The sequence below is a fragment of the Talpa occidentalis genome, unplaced genomic scaffold (genome assembly GCF_014898055.3).
Source record: "Talpa occidentalis isolate TD23 unplaced genomic scaffold, MPIMG_talOcc4v2.1 talOcc4.2, whole genome shotgun sequence".
Taxonomy (NCBI): domain Eukaryota; kingdom Metazoa; phylum Chordata; class Mammalia; order Eulipotyphla; family Talpidae; genus Talpa; species Talpa occidentalis.
In genome coordinates, this window is record NW_023602073.1 from 23,050,358 (window position 1) to 23,067,769 (window position 17,412).

General features: G+C 46.0%; 1 protein-coding gene across 1 annotated transcript in view; it reads right to left on the minus strand.

Moving 5' to 3' along the window:
• MYLK4 (myosin light chain kinase family member 4) overlaps window positions 1–17,162 on the minus strand; it is a 68,974-nt gene extending 51,812 nt beyond the window's left edge. Inside the window, exon 1 of the mRNA XM_037518559.2 lies at window positions 16,989–17,162. Within this exon, the coding sequence (XP_037374456.2) occupies window positions 16,989–17,147 (159 nt within the window). The 5' untranslated portion in view covers window positions 17,148–17,162. The remainder of the gene's footprint in view (window positions 1–16,988) is intronic.
• Between the last annotated feature and the right edge of the window lie 250 nt (window positions 17,163–17,412).

Genomic DNA, 17,412 nt, shown 5'->3' on the forward strand with positions numbered 1-17,412 from the left:
ATAGGGGGTATTTACAGGAAATCAGACCAGCCAAAGGCATGGAAATCGGTCACCCTTTGGGATCTGCACTCTGGGGCTGCTAGGAGGGGCCACTCTCCCTCAACTCCAGCCGGTGGGTGTGAAAGGGTCCCCCACCATCACCACTGAGCCCAGCTGCTTCTCCCCAAGTCTTGCTGCCAGGTCCTCCTTCACCCACTTCCTGGGCAAGGCTGCACGCAGTGCCTCCCCGGCCCAACCCTATTCACCCTTCAGGTATTAACTGAAATCCTGAAGCCCTGAAGGTTAGGCAAGACCCCTGTACCTCCTTTCTCTTAGCCCACAGCATCCTATCCGAGACCCACTTCTCTATCATATTGGGGGGCACTATTTTCTATACTCATCACTATATGGGACCCCCTTAGTGACTGCTCCATGAATATAAGGGGGTGGGATAAATGCCAGCCGCAATGCCAGCCCCTACTCTATCTTTTTATCCCAAGAGCATTTTGGAGACAGCTCTGAAGTGCGAGTTTGAGGAAGGGGCTGGGGGGTGAAGGGGAAGTGGTAGCAAGCGGCAGCCATGACCGTAGACGGCCAAGTGGCATTGGGTCTCCCACAGGACAGAGAGGTGCTCCCCAAGCAATGCAACCGACAGCCTGGGGGTGACCCTGCTTCTGCATACACCTCAGAGAGAGGAGACCACGCTCTGAGCTGCAGCAGGTCTGTCCCAAGAGGCCAGACTAGCCCCCCCTGCCGCTACCCCTGGACAATCACGTTCCCAGGACCATACATGAATTTGTCTGGTTCTGCTTGATTCATGTAATCAGACATTTCCACTTCAGCTGAATGATAAACTGCTCAGACTCCACATAAATAATATAGGTCCTACTCGTCACAATGGCGTATTAGACACTCGCAAGGCAAGCTGCCAGGACTGGCATAGTGGTGGGTAGGGTCCGGCAGGTCATCATGTGGGCACTGAAATGCCAGGTCTCTGGTCCGCTCTACAATCTTCTTGGATGTCTGGGCACTCGGGGCATTGATCAATCCTTCCCACTTGGCCTGGGCAAAACGGCACCGGCCCTGGCATTTCTGGCCATCCTGGTTCCTGCCTGGGCCCACACGGGCAGCCAGACCCACCGAGTAGGTTCCAGGTCTTGACACAACTGACCAGGCAGCTCCAGGGGTCGAGAGGAACTGCAGGGAGGCTGCGAGCATGGAATCCAGCCAGAGGGCGGCTCAGGGAGGTTAGCCGTGTCTTCCGCTGGTGCCATAAAACTGAAAACCGAGAAGGTTTCCCAGAAATGCCCAGAGGGACAGCAGGAGTGCTTCATTTCTGCTGAGACTGCAGGAAATGTGGGTTTCCCTCCACCTCGCTTTGCTGCTCCACCCAGCACGGCCCCACGTACAACCTGCCCTCACCCTCTATCCCCGTCTGCTCTCTTCTATTTGTGGGCCAGTGATTCCGGGGTTAGGTTTCATTCAGCATCTCAAATAGATTCAAGGAAGGTTCACTTTATTGTAATGGTTCTGACAGACACAGGTCCTTCCGCCTGCTTTACAGAATGCAAAATGATTCTCAGCCCCACTCTCTCTAAATTCTTTTAAAAGTATTTTTAATTTGCTGGTTTCAGCCCGCCTGCATCCTCTTTTGCAACCTCATTTACCAAACCATGAAAGAGACCAGCCTGCTCTCAGAGAAAGATCTCTGAATCCACAGGATATGAAAGAACCGCACATGTAATCCCAGGAACCATTTCTGGTTTTAGTCTTAGTGCTACTAAGACTAACTTTCCTATGCAAAGATAGGAAAGTTTTGGGGGAAATGGAAATACATACAGGAAAATCCATGTCCCACAATTTTCCATGCATCCACAATTCCCAGAGATGAAATAAACATTAGGACAGGCTGGAAACTCAGCGATGGGAGCTGACATCCATGTAGTGCTGATTCAGAACCAAGACTAGAATGTGTGTCTTGTTACCTGTCTTAGCCTAAGGAAACTCAAGTGGTCACAAGACTCATTTCATGTAAAAGGCAGGGGTGAGAAGTACTCATCCTATAGAGAGGTCAAATATTTCAAAGGTGAATACCATTTTTATTGTCTAACTAGCCTCGGGGGATGACACAATGTCATCTTGAGAGCTGTCAATTGCCATCTCCTGATCTAAGCAAGTTCAGGGGCAGAAAAAGAAAGGAATCAAACGGTTTCCCTAGGATGCTAACTAACCACGGTTCTCACAACCTGGTCCAGTCCCAGTGAAAAACAGTATGGAGTTTCCTCAAAATGCTAAAAAATAGATCTACCATGAGCTCCAGCAATTCCACTCCTGTCTACTCCAAGAATGCAAAAACACTCGTTCCAAGGGATATCTGCACACCTATGTTCATTGCAGTGTGATTTACAGCAGCCAAGTTATGGAAACAACCTAAGTGCCCAAGGACAGAGTGGATTAAAGAGATACCGTCTCCATACACAATGGAGGAATGCTCTGTGATTAAAAGAAAAAGAATGACCTCTTGCCATTTGTGGTGACCGCTATAAAAGGATGATAAAATCAGTGAAATAAGTCAGAAGGAGAATGACAAATACAAGATGGTAATATAAAGAAAAATAAAACAAAAGATCAGACAAATGCAAACCAATAACAAACCCTATAAATCTGACTCTAGACCTGAGGTTACCATAGGGGGAGGGGGAGGGTGGAAAGCAGGGTATGGACTGCGGGTGCCTGGGTGTTGGGTGAGGTGACAGGCCTCTGAAGAGCATGATCCTATCCTACTGGATCACATGCAGTGTCATAAACCAATGTGCCCTCAATATAAACATTTTTAAAGCTGTTCAAGTAGGAAAAAAAGAACCTCCTGCATTTTCCTGGAGTACCCTAGGTGATTCTCATCTGCAGTGGAGTTTGAGAAATGCTGTCTGGGACTGTGGTTCTCCTCCCCAAGTCTCAATCCAGGGCACTGATGATATAGGATTGGCAAAACCCCAAGGGACCCACAAAATCCAGCTACCAGCAACCCTATCACTTGACCGTGGGTGCTTTGAACCAAGAGCAGCCCCAACACCCACAACAGTAGACATGGTAGGTTCAGCCACTTGGATTTAAACACAAGTTTAAAAGCTGCAGGAGTAACTCAGTTATTAAGAGAATCTCACAGGCGACTCCTGGCTTTCAGCTAAACCCTGGCTGCTTGACCAACAAGGACAACCAAAGAATTTCCATGATGCAGCATCTCATTACAGGGCCACCGCCTTCCAATCGGGTGAGGAACTCAATGTCCAGACCCATCTGGAACAGCGTGGACATCACGGGGAGGGAGAGCAGGCCTCGCTGGCCACTTCACATCTGCTCTCGCCCAGCTTATCTAGCTGGCCAGAGTTCAAGTTTTGTATTTTGTCTGCCTGAGAAATCTAATGGAAAGAACTATTATTAGACATATTTATTTTGTCAAGGAAAATATGCTCTTAAAAGGATACTGCTTGGTTCCCAAGGAACAGCCTGAGAGACTCTGGGAGTATATGGATATCCTATGTATATACAGAACATATATATAGAACATATATATATATATATACACACACAGGATATATATACACAGAATATATATACAGAAAAAATGAGAGCATATAACACAGAAGAAATATATATACAGAATATATATACAGAAATATATATACAGAATAGATATAAAATTATATGTGATGTATAAATATATATAGGATATGTATAAAATTATATATATTCTGATATATGTGTGCATATATATAATATACACATATATTACTTAGATAAACATATTCACAAGTCTATCAGTGAATGCTTATTTTTCTTTTAATGACTTTTTACAGTCAATCTTAGTTAACCCTTCATTTTTCTTTCTTTTCCCGTATGCATACTACATGTCAACCTAAAAAGTTTTTTTAAAGCAGAGGATAACAAAGGAATAAACAAAACCCATGATACCCTGCAAGCAATATCATTGCCAACTTAGAAAACCCTGACAAATTTATAAACTATTATAAATGAAAGGAAATGTTATCAACACAACCCTTCATGTCCCAAGGAATATGCTAGAGCTTCTCAAACTCGAGTGGACACCATGAAATTGCAGCTCCCTGCATAGTAGAGCTCAAGGGCCCCCAGGTGAGGCTGACCCATCATAAACCATCTGGGTGAGAAGATGCTCTGCCAACTAGCCTCCTCTCACACAGAAAATTACCCCCTGTCAAGGATAAGGATGTGGGTGAAAGAAACAAATAAGCAAATATAAACCATCTTTGAAGTAAGTTCCTCTTCCTTGGATAATTAATTCCAGAAGCGACTTGAGAACCTAGTGTCTCGGGCTATGATAATGCACAGCGTTCGCTCTGCATGATTACAGTTATCACAGAGTACAAGTCCATAGACCTATTTTTTTTTAAATTTTTTTAAAGATTTATTTATTTATTTATACAAGCACTGGGTATAGTCCGAAGCACGGGAGGGTGAGAGAATTCACCAGAGCCAGAGAGGGAAACAGAATAGGCAGACTGATGAAATACACTGCTGAGGGGAGCAGAGGGCACAGCAAGAGAGGTCTGCGCGCCATGTGGGACCCTGGCTGGTGGCCGGGGATCAAACCAGCGCTGCAGAGGCTACAGGCAGCTTCGCAGTCCAGCGCTCAACTGCTGCACCACCGGGGAGGCCACATAGACCTATTTTGACATGGGAGAAAAAGGAAGCTGGTCTGATTCTGCAGAGGGGCAGAGTGTACCCAGAGTACAGGTGTCCCTCTCACTGCATGCTCTCTTATCTGTGGGGAAATGAAAGCTGGGATTCGCCAGATCACAGCGACCTCTCAGAACTGACTCAACCGCCTAAGAAATTATTAAAATGTCGTGCAGGTGCATGCTCTTAGAGACTCACGGAAAAGCTCAATACCATTTTTCCTTGGAGGATGACCCTACTTGTTACTTTATTCAAATACTTGAAATCCACATACTAATAATTATCTTCATTTCTGAAGACTTAAAATATGACATTGGTCCTAAAATGTGTTGGCAACAACTAGAACACACGTGAAGTGAACACGCAAGGGATATGGGGCATGGACCCCGAGGGAAGGACCTCCAGTTCTATAATAATGATTACAGAAAGGACGTCAATACTCTGTGCACAAATGGCACAGGGAATCTAAACAGTGTCTGCTGTGGTGGCAGCAACCTGGGGAGGTGAGATTAGGAGCAGTTGCAGTCAGACAGGAAGAATTTCAGAAGGGGTGAAGAGTGAGGAAAAGTGTGGTGAAAATAAAGAAATGGGAACAGAAATTAAATTGGGGGGGGGGTTGACCTCTGTGTGGTAGACTCCTGGCCACAGCTACATTAGCTAATTTAATCCTCCCAGTTGCCTGCAAGTCTGGCATTATCACACCATTTTGTAAACCAAGCACCAAGACTAATTAAATGATAAGGTCACACAGTGGGTCCATCCCCAGCCTCCATTAAACCAGCATCCCCAAAACACAGCTCCTGACCCTCTGAGATGCTCATAGAAGTGAGGAAACAGAAAAAATCCATGGGCAAATAAATTTTGAAAGTTTATTTATAAATGATAAGTAAATGATAATGCTAAGTAAATGATAATGCTAATGATGTTTCAGATATGAGTGCCCACTTACTGGACACTTGCCATGTGCCTGGTTAAAAACGTTTTCTTGTTAAACTTGCAGACAACTAACTGTAGATCTGAGGCTTAAAGCAGGGGAGGGGGAGGAAAAGGGATCAAAAGAGGGATGAGAAGAACACGAGGGACCATGGTGATGGGTCACAGGTGATGCGGTGGTGAGATATTTATGGGAACTACATCTGAGAGGAGAAATCAAGTATTATGCAAAATGAACAACAATGTAAAAAAAAAAATAAAAGAAAAACAATAGAATAGAATAATTGGAAGAAAGCCCTGGGGGGCTTCCACAGTATCATATCTGGCAGGCTAAGCAAGACCTTTTGCCTTACACCTGACGCCTGTGACTTTCTGTTCCTCCCTTAATCCCTCACCAATTTCACTAGAACACACAGTGCAGGAATCAACTGTGTGCGATCCTCTAGCTTCTGAGCAGGGAGCACCCTCAGGGAGCAAGGACAGGGTAGGGAAGTGGGAAATGCACCCGCCCCAGTGACTTGGAACTGCTCATCCCTCAGTCAAGCCTGGTCACCCCCACTTGAAATATAAGAGACGATGGTTCTGAGCAGGAGATAAAAGACATGCTCCTGCCCCTTTGTCATCTTGGAACCGTTTTTATCATTGGAGAGTTTATGGAGCTTCCTTGATTCTGTGATAGGCTTGAACTAGCTGCACTGGCAGTTCTGAGGCACATCAGGGCTCTTATATCCCATAACATAGTGTTTCTTCTCATGTTCTCTTGAGCCTGAGTTGCTAGGGTGATCACATATCAGGTCGCTCATGTCCAGTAAAATAAGCAGTGTCTCTCCATCGCTCATGATCTATCAAGCTCGTGTTACTGCATGCTTTCAAGTTCGTCTTGTGATTTCTGATGTTCCCACTGGATGGGGTGCTTTTCTCCCTCTTAAGAGTCTCCGAAGCTACCCCTGAGCAGACCCATCACCCCACTGGGCCCAGAAGCTACGCACAGAATGTGGCATCTGACAGAACCCGATGCGGAAGGAAGGGCCAAGATTGTAGGTTCAAGATCAAAGGAGGTTCCTAGCCAGGTGCTGGGAAAATGTGGAAGGAAATTGTTGAGTGCAAAGACCTGAAAGAGAAAAGTCCTTCAGGAAACAAGATCTGGGTTGGGGGCTCATGGGAGGAGGGGGGTCAGGTCACTGAAAAGATGCCCAGAGCTTTGTGAAGGTTTAGCTGCCACCCAAACGCAAAGCATATTTTGCTTTTTGGTGCGAGCACCGTGGTGGCTGCTTCATTCAACAACACTGTGGGGATGGGGTTACTAGCCCCCCATGAGGAAATGGCTGGAAGACAGCAACTACCGACCACACTTGGCATCACAGAGGCCGTCATGTGGTTTCACATGACCTCTTTCACACAGAAAACACCTCTCACACTGTCACGTCTCGGTGTTAGGTAAAACAGGTGAGCGTGCAAACCTGCACAAACACCACAGGAAGGTGAACAAGATGGCCTTTGGATGGCCGGCCTCCCGCCCTGTCTTGAAGGAAGCCAGTTCCATTCAGTGTAAGAAGTGTGGCTGCACATCCATCCGAAGCAAAAATAATAATAACTATTATTATTATTTTACAGCAGGCTGACAAAGAGCATTGTTTATAATTATAATTATAGAATATATATAAATAAATATATAATTTATAATTATAATGTATAACTATGGTTATTGTATGTTTGAGAGACTCATTCAGTTTCAGTGAATTCTTTCCTGGCCTCTCCCCTGCCTGGAGCAGAGGGCGGAGGGTTGGCTGTAGAATTCTTCCGGAGAGCCGGGAGTTCACTTGCAACCTGTCCCCATTAGAGGGCACTGTTGCCTCGCTGATCTATGGATGCACCTGCTTTCCTCTGACAAAGAACCTGAAAAGTTTTCCTCTCTCCAAACCAGCTCTGTGTTTGCATAAACAAATAGAACAAGCAGCCACCAAAACCCAAGTTTGGGCTATATTTCAGATAAGGAGAAAATAACACTGACTTTCCTTAACACATTCATCAGCCATAACTTGCTGATCAAATACTTAATGTTTGATTTTTTTAAGTAGATTCCAGGAACATTTTCTACAAATAAGCATAGTTACCGCCTTCAAGCCAGACAAGCTAATTCACTCAAAAAGTAATAGCGTGATAAATAGTTCCATCTTTGGGGACAAGTTCCTGGCCTCATTAAGCCTCCGATTATTCACCTATAAAACAGAGGTGATGACTATACCAACTTCATGAGGTCGTTGTGAGGATTAGCTGGGACGCTGTGTGAAAGCCTCAGGACAGGGTCAGGAACACGCAAAGCAGCATGTGAATGTCCGCGATTCCTGTTACAAGCCGTGGCCACACGACTTAAAGGAGCTGTTATTCATACACTGCTCCCAAGGGCGGACCACTGACATGGTTGTCAGAAGAAACAAGTAAATCCACAGACCCAAGGATCAAGCATTAAGTCCTCTATAAATGAAAAGCAAACACTCCTTTAAGAAGGCTGAAATTTATCTGTATTAGCATAGCAACACAACATGCTCATTGCAGAGGATTGGGAAGAAAGGACACCTAACAGTTATCATTATCAATGTTTGGATTTCTAAATGACTGAGGTTGCCATGTGGTTTAACACAACACTAACATAAAATGTTTCTGAGTTAATATGTTGGGCTGCAGAGTCAAGGAAAAGAGCCATCTAAATATAGCGATATTTGGCATATTTGGCAATCTAAATATGTCACCCATTTGCCTTTTAAATAAGTGCTCTTGTTTCATCAAATTTGGCCTCTTTTAAGGTTACCAGAACCCATCAAGGAGTAAAACTGCCTGTGTCTTCGGGTTTCAAATATCTGCCCTCCAAAGCAAAGTAGTATAGGGTCACAATTATTAGCTCCCCACAAGGATCCACACAGCATCCCTCATGCCCTGGAGCTCAATGATTCCTTATTGCGTCGATTAATATAAAATCTACTCAGAAAGATCTCAGTGAATACTGGGACTTTGCTAGAGACTGATGAAAGGAATTTAGGAATTAAAATCCTGTCTTTCTAATTCATTTTTCTATTGATTGGATCCTTCTCCTAATTAGCTCAGCTGAGCCCTAAATCATATATAATGTGTAGGACGAGGAGTAGTTTGCATCCTGTTCACCACTCATGTTTGCAAAGCAAAGGGAAAGGTCAACTAGAAACCCCAAAGTTTGGGCCCACACACTCCTCCTTTCTACCGGGTCCCTGCCTTTTGCAGAATTGTCTGGCAACAGCCACCAATAGGATCCTCAGCCCTGTCCCTGTCTCAACCTGAGTCTTCTTCTTGGTCTCCCAAAGAGGGGTCTTGGGGGACTGGTTCTCGGAGGAAGAGCCCAGGTGTGCGGAAGTGGACATGAAACAACATGAAGAAGCAGGAAGTGAGGGAGTGGATGTGCCTGCCCAGCTGCAAAGAGTGGGAGCAAAGGCACGGGCCGGGCACCCCAGGAACAGTCAGCCTCATCCGCTGGACTGGTAGGACTTCTCTCTGTTGAGCCGCTGACCCTGACCCTGAATGGCCGCCACTAAACTTGTCCCCATGAGAACAATGGGGAACCTGGACAGAAGCCACACAGAGCACCATCCTTCCTCCACCCACACCGGTGAGGACAGGATCTGGCCACACAAAATGTATGCAGGGCAACATGGAAGACGAGGGCAGAAGGCATTTCTGCAAGGACTTTGAATTCTTCCTCCAAGAAGGGTTTGGAGGAGCTGGCAGCCTCCCTGGTCCTTCCTGAAGTATGCTCCTCTGAGGTCCCCATCTCTGAGTACCAGCCACAAATGCATAAAAAAATGCCAGGGGTCATCGACCCACCAGGTGGCCCTTCACCAGAAGGGATGGCCCCAGTGGGTCAGTGTCCCCTTCAGAACTGCAGTGGACAGCTCTGAGGGCCTCCTGCCCTAGGCAGGGGTCACCTAAGCAGTACACCTTTGTTGGGACTTTGCTCCTCCCCTAGATCACATTCCTCCTCCAGATTCTGTTTCCTGGAAGTCAATTTCCAACACAAACCACCTGCAATCTCCTGTCCCGTGCATGTCGCCTTGCGTGGCCTCAGCTCAGCTCTGCTTTCTGATGAGTCCTCATGCGTGACCATTTGGAGAAAACAGAACCAGGCACATAAGAAGCACTGCTTAAATTCTGTTATCAGTGTTCTATGTCTCTGCTATCACAGTGCAAACAAGAGATCTCTCTCCTCTCCTCTACTATCTGCTCTTCACCTATGTCTTCGTTATTGTGACCACAAAGTGACAGAAAATGAGAAACAGCACAGAGAAAAGATCTGAAAATAGCTTCCTGAATCTGGCTGTCCTGAGGCTGATGTGGGCTCACCTCATTGATAGGGATTTAGGGTGATTGTAGGTTGAAAACTAGTAAGCCCTTTAAAAAGTTTGCATATGTGTGTGCATGTGTTGTGTGTTTGAAAATCTGGAGTAGACACATCAAGGTCATCATTTTGTTCTATTACTGCTTTTGCTAAAATCTTTTAAATGTCATCTAGGGCATGGAAGCATGTCCTAAATCTTCAACGGACAAATGAATAAAAAAAGATGTTGTCTGTCCGTTTTGATTGCTGAGTAGTATTCCACTTTTTGATTGGGTTATTTGCTTTCTTTTTGTTGAGATGCTTGAATTCTACATAGAGCATAATGGACTGTGCTGGAGGAAGGAAAATCTCTCTCTCTTTTTATGTATTAAGCAGATATATATCTATAATATATAAGAGAAATGCAGAGTGTCTACAGTAATAAAATTTCATGAGAGAGGTTTAACTGGCAGGAAAAAAGTTAGGGGGTAGATGATAATGAAAATAGTCTGGGGATTATCACTGCCAATCCACTTCCTAGAGGAGCAGTGATTCATACCATATTCTAGTATGTTCTAGATGTCTTGGATCATTTTTTTAATCATGTACTAATTGATAAAAGAATTAAATGTGTGAAAAGGGCTGTTTTCCCAGATACTTTTATGGACTTGGAAAAAAGCACTAAAATCCTTACTCTGAATGATTTTCTCTCCTTCCAGAATCCTATTTTCCTGACTGAATTCCAATCCTGGAATAACTACCTTATCACGTGAAAGGCGTACCAGGCAGCAGTGCAGGAGAAAAGCACAGAAGCTGGGCTGGAGAGCTTTCTCAGAAGACGAGGTCACTTTTCAGACTATCTATTTTTGCCACCGTCCTCTTAGTAAGGGAAGGGAAGTTTTGCTTTTGTGCTCTTATTTGCATCATTAAGTCACACAAAGAGCAAGAGAATGAAGAAACATGGACATTATCTGTTGCTCTACAAACAAAACTAGATTGCCCACTTGAACCTGCACCAGGAAGGCAGCTGGGAGGTTCCCCAAAAGTTAGTGCAAGTGTCTGAAAGGCTGCCCAGTACTGCATGCCATAGTTACTGTCCCCCCTCTCCTGGGGCTGGCACCCTGAGCTGGGAGTAAGAAGGGCTGGGTGTGCCTTCTCTTGGCACAGCCCGCTGCCTGGCTGCAGGTGTTGGGGGAGCACTGTCAAGTGAATCTACATGTGTGCAAAGCGAAGTTACTACCTGTGCATCCTGGAGAGCGGGAGCCTGTCCAGGCCCTCCCCGGGTCATCAGCGTCCGGAACACCAGCCAGAGGAAGGAGGACGAGAGGAGGCACACGCTACCTATGAGCCAGACATCTTTTCTTCTAGGGGAGACGTCCATTCTAAGGGAGCAGTTGGAGAAGCCGCTTGGCTGGAAAGCTCCTTCCCACCCCTGTTCCAGGGTAAGCTCGTTTCCAACCATAAGCCTGTTCTACGCTGTGGCCTGGGCTGTAGGTGCTGCCGAATTGCAGAAGGCTCGTGTAGGGTCCTGCCATAAATGTTTCCAGTTACATGATCTACACATAACCTGCTTCTTTAAAAGGAAAAATATGATGGCCTGTGTGACAGATCTGAAACAGGTGCGAGAGCGACCTGCTGGTGACAATTGACACCAATGCCAAGGCGCTTGTCCCCAGTTCAAGGACGATTGGCAGCAACAACCTGGCATCTGCCACCACCGCTGGGTCACTGCCAGGGAGCTCTCTCTCCTGCCCCGCCGGGTGAGGAGCCAAGGGACGGGGGTGGAGAAGAACAACTTGAAAAATCTCAAAACCTCCGCCCTCAGCGAAGTTATTTTGAGACCTAAGTTGTAGTTATGAACGGCGCTGGTAGTACAATTTCAGTGGTTAGGGAAGAAATGCCACCTGCTGTTAAATGCACCAACTGCATTAAAATTGGAAGAGGCAGGCATTGCTCCTGCCCACTCTATCCGCTGCTCATTCTGTTAATAGAGATGTTATTTCATTTGGGCTTTGGTGCCTCTGTGCCAGGAGTTAAAACACTGCAGGAGCTGTGAACCCCAACCCTGTGCGGTGGTTCTTATCATCATGGCCCCCTCAGCTTTGCCTGATGCCCCCTGGCTGAACCATGCCTGTGGGTGGAGACTTGGTGACCAGGGGTGCACAGGAAAGTGAGGCAGAGCCAAGGACAGGTAATCTTAGGTATAAGGTAGGTATCCTTAGGTGAGCACAGGTAATCTTAGGTAAAAAATCAAGGATATATGTAATACAAATTATACACACAGAGTATGGAGGGGGCAGAAAGAGCCAAATGAGAGACTGGGACACCTCTGGTTGTCTGGAAGCATCATCTGGATCCTTTGTCTTCATTAAGCATAGTGTGTGTGTGTCTGTGTGTGTTCGTCTTTGTGTGTGTGTGTGTGTGTGTGTGTGTATGTGTTAGAGCTGAAGGAAATGCAGCACAGGAGCAATTGAAGTAAGTAATAAAGAATGAGCAAAGGGAGAAAACCTGGATTTGATTGTATAGAAGTAATTGTGATCCTAGTTTTGAGAGTTATTTGTCATTCGTGGCTTAATGGTGCGTACACAGTGGCTCTCAAGCTACATCATTCACATATCAGATTGATTTCTTAGCTTTACTTGATGTCAACACCATGCTCTGTGGGTTTAGACCTAGCTTATTATGGAGCATTTGCTAAAAGCTTTTGAAATTCTATACTCTTTTGGTGGTTTAAACATCCTCTGGACATAATAGAATGAGAAAAGACCTTTGGAAACAGAATAAAAGGAAAAGTAGAACTGAATGAACGAGACAGTGTGTACAGGTGGAACCATATGAAAAGCAATCTGGATTTATCTTAAAAAACTAAAAATGGAAATACCATATGACCTGGCAATCCCCCTCATGGGCATCTAGCCAAAGAATCTGAACCAACCGCACAAAATCCATGTTCTCCAATGCTCGTAGCAGCATTATTTGCAATAACTTGGACATGGAAACAGTCTAAATGTCCATCAATTGAAAATTGGATCAAGAAGATGTGGTCTGGCCACACTGTGGAATACCATTCAGTCATAAAAAAAGGGTGAAATGGAGTCATTTTCAACAAAATCACAGGAGTTTGAAAGAATTACAGGTAGTAAAGCAAGTCAGAATGATAACAAATACTGGGCATGCACAGAGCAGATTATTCAATAATATAAAATACTTAAAAAAAAGTGATATAAATACACATCCTGAGGGCACTGAGGATAAGAGGGTGGGGGCGGCAAAATAAGTAAAACCAAAAACGACATTAAGTTCAAAGGAAAAAAGTAGACTATGTGACAGTTAAATAAATTCAATATTTTTTTTAAATAGAAGACAGTTAAGAATAAATTTACTGGAGGAAAAAATACGTGAAATGAAACACCCAGTTATGGACATGGAAAGAAAAAGAATCTGAGCCTTACCGAATGTTAATCAATCCAACTTGTTAAACGCATAGGTAAGGTTCCCTGTCGGAACCGGAGAGTCATGAATCTAAGAGAAATAAATTGCACATCAAGTCTTCAAAACAGAGCTTCAATATCATCAGAGTATCTGAAATTCAGGGTAAGTTCCTTTCCGGGCATATGATCGGCTGTGCTAATCCTCTCGAAGAGAGAAGGGATATAGAGAAGAGTACACAAAGAAATTTATGGCAAGCTTTTTTAAAAAAAAAAAAAAATCCCTGAAGTGTAGGGAGTGGTCCCCTAGAGGTTCCCGGTGTGCCCAGGGGAAAGGAGTGGTGTCTTCCAGTTCTCTGCACACCTGAGAGAGCTGAGCTTCTGGAAGGCCCCTGGCACGTGCCCACTGCCAAGCCGCTGGCGGCCCTGGCATCTGCTGAAGGGGCGAGCAAGGGCGTCCAGCCCCATGGTCTTGGCAGTGACAGGCAGGCCCGTATCTGTATCTCAGATTCGTGCGTGTCCATCCTTTCCCCACCAGGCAACAGAGGGACAGGGATGTGTATCACTGACATCCCTGGGCCCTTGGCCATTTGCAAAGAATGTGAATGGAGCACAAGGCTGCTGGCCTCCTCTCTGCCCACACACAGCAGCTGCAGAGACCCACATCACGGGGGAGGGCAGACTAGTCACCAAGGCTGTTCCTTTAGGGTTACTGAGGAGCGGTGTTCTCAGTCTTCCCTCCCAGACATCCCCAGATACTCACCCTCCAAATCATTCAATCACTGACGTTGCCGACCACCAGCTATCACAAGAGCGATGCTTCCTTAAAAGACTTATGTTCTGGGGCCTCCCTGGTGGTGCAAGGGATTAAGCACAGCACTGTGAAACTATCTGCAGCCTCTGCAGCACGAGTTCTATCCCCAGCCAGGGAGCTACCCACATGGCGCAGCAGACCTCTCCTGTCTTGCCCGCTGCTCCCCTCAGCAGTGTATTTCAGTCAGTCTGCCTGTTCTGTTCCCCACTCTGTCTCTAGTGACTCTTCTCACCCCCTGCACCTCTGGCCTGCACCCGAGTTTTTGTTTGCATAAATAAATAAATCTTTAAAAACAAAATAAAAGACTTACATTCGGCTTAGCACCATCCCCCTCTTTAAAGAGATTGTCTACTTATAAAAGTCATATCCTACTGGAGGGAAAACAGTCGTGGAAAACAATCAAATCCATGTAAGTTATTACAGACAGTTGGCCGTTTCCATGTTACCCAAGAAGACCGCTGTGTCTACTCTGTCCCATAAAGGTTAATGAACAGAAAAAGAAGCCCTTATGTGTGTTTGTGGGTGTGATAAACAGCCTAATTTGGCAGTCCTGCCTGTCTGACTTCAGTTGGCCTGTGGAAATTTCTTCTTGGTCTATACTGGACAAGATGGGACTCATAAGGAAAATGCGGGTCTCCAACAAGCCTCAGCTGCATGTCTCCCCTCCAGGACATTCTATCACTTCTTAGCCACGTGCAATGAAAAGCCTCTGCTGCAGTTTATTCCTTTCCTCCTCTCCCCACCGTCTGTTGCATCCCTGAAAATGCCCTTCCTACCTGAGCAGACCAGTAGCTGGACAGGAAGGGTGTTTCCCAAACAACCTGATAAGAACCACTGGGTCTGATGGTTAAAAATAAAGATCCCAGCCCTGAACCAGAATGGAGAATTGCCTCCCAATGGTTCTGGGTGTCTGTTATGTCTCCATTACTGGGAAAGACACTGAGACACCAAGGATGGGTGGCACCATGTCCTGACCTCATGGGGCACTGTCGAGAGCAAGATGACCAGCATGTTTGAAACAGTCGTATGTGCTAGAATGAAGGCGTGGGTAATGTTGTGAGACCCCCACAGAGCCCCACAGGGGTTCATGCTGGGCACAGGGGTTAAGGGGGCTGACATCTAATGGGTGCCCCCTGAGGTGGCAGGTACTTTCCTGTGGTTACCACTCTAAATTTTCACAGTGGCTATCATCCCACCTCTCACATGAGGCAATCTCTTGGTTAAATTTAGTGACTTGTCAAAGATCAAGCCCCCACGTTGGGCTTAGGCCCCCATATTGCAGATGTGAGGACACTGGGGGGCTATCAGATAAGGTTTGCTAGTCCACGTCCCTGACCCACACCTTAAACAGCTCAGCCACCCACCCCAGAGGGAGTTCAGGGTCAGCAGCTTCTGCTTCCAAGCAATCGTGCCCCCACAGGGTTTCTCCAGATTGCAAACCCGTCCTTCTATACCATCTGCTTAAGATGTTTGATGTAGTCCCACATTATGGAAAGCTGTGTGGGGGGTCCTCAAAAGAATTAAAATGCGGCCTCCCTCCGTGGCGCAGGCAGTTGAGCACAGCACTGTGAAGCTGCCCGCAGCCTTTGCAGCGGCAGTTCGATCCCGGCCAGCCAGCGAGGGTCCCACATGGCGCAGCAGACCTCTCCTGTCTCACTTGCTGCTCCCCTCAGCAGTGTATTTCGTCAGTCTGCCTGTTCTGCTCCCTACTCTGTCTCTGGTGAATCCTCTCACCCTCCCGCACATCTGGCCTATACCCTGGTTCTTATATAAATAAATAAATTTTAAAAAAAAAAAAACGACTAGAAATGGATCCGTCATATGACCCAGTGATCCCACTCCTAGGAATCTACCCAGAAGGCACGAAAACACTAATCTGAAAGGAAACCTGCATCCCGGCATTCAGAGCAGCACTGTTTACAATAGCCAAGATATGGAAACAACCTACGTGCCCCAAACTGATGAGTGGATCAAGAGGATGTGGTATGTAGACACAATGGAATACTACTCAGCAGTCAAAGAGAATATACTGTGCCATTTGCCACAACATGGTTGGAGCTGGAGGGGAAGATGGTAAGCAAAATAAGTCAGAAGGGAAAAGATAAATAGCCAATGGTCTCATTTCTAGATGGAATATAGAGAAACCGTACAAAGGAACAGGAAAAAGACAAAACTTGCAAGTTGACCATAGATAGATCTGAGGCATCAACAGAGGAGGGCAACGCGGGGGTTTCAAAACAGGGGATGAGTGCATGGGCCAATGGTGATGGATCACGGTTGCTATGGTGGTGAGAGAATCACAGGGATCACACGTGAGACGTGGCATCAAATACTATACAAAAATGAACAACGATGTAAGAAAATAAATTAATTTTTTTTAAAGAAATGAATGTTTCTGCCCTAACTACTCTGTGGCACCACCTGCAGTGGACATGCTATTCCAAGGCCTCCTCGTTACAGCAGATACAATGTCATTTCGTTAAAACGTCCATGAGAAAACAGTCAACCCTGCACGAAAAACGTTTTGCAGCACCGATTTGTTAGACTTAAAGCCACTGTTTCCAAGCACCTGCATGGAGGACAAGTGAGCACAGTGCACTTACCAGACCCGGCTAGACAGTTTACGGCGGGGTCTGCAGCAAGCCCGTTCCTAAACGGCCCTTCCTTCCAAACACAAGAGACAAACTGGGATTTGCAAAGGATCTGGACTGATTTCAATGGAGAAACAGAAGACCACGCTGATCTGTTTAGGGAGAGTGAATCAGCACACGCTTACCTCGTTCTTTCCAGATCTGGAGTCTTGGTCACTAGGACCCTCCTCCAGAAAGCATTTCACGCCCTCCACCTTTCCCATGCACTGCACAAAGGCCATTTTCTCCAGCTGGTCACCGTGGAAACACGCGCTGATCTCTTCCAGTCTCTTCACCTGGAACATCTTGGTGCTGAGTCCCATGAAGCCACTGCCGGCTGGGTGCTTGGCATCGCCCTCCGTCTCCGACTGGTAAATCAAGACACAGCCGTGACTTTTAATGGCCCCCGCCTCTTGACTGTAAGGAAAGGAGACACAGAAAGTTCTCAGTACCTCCTCCCGTACTTGACATTCAGGAAATTGATGGGGAGACCCCTGAAGTCTCTTTTTCAATGGGAGAGAAATGCTGGCGTGAAGGGCAAGCTTCACACAGTGGGTTGTGGAAAGGGCT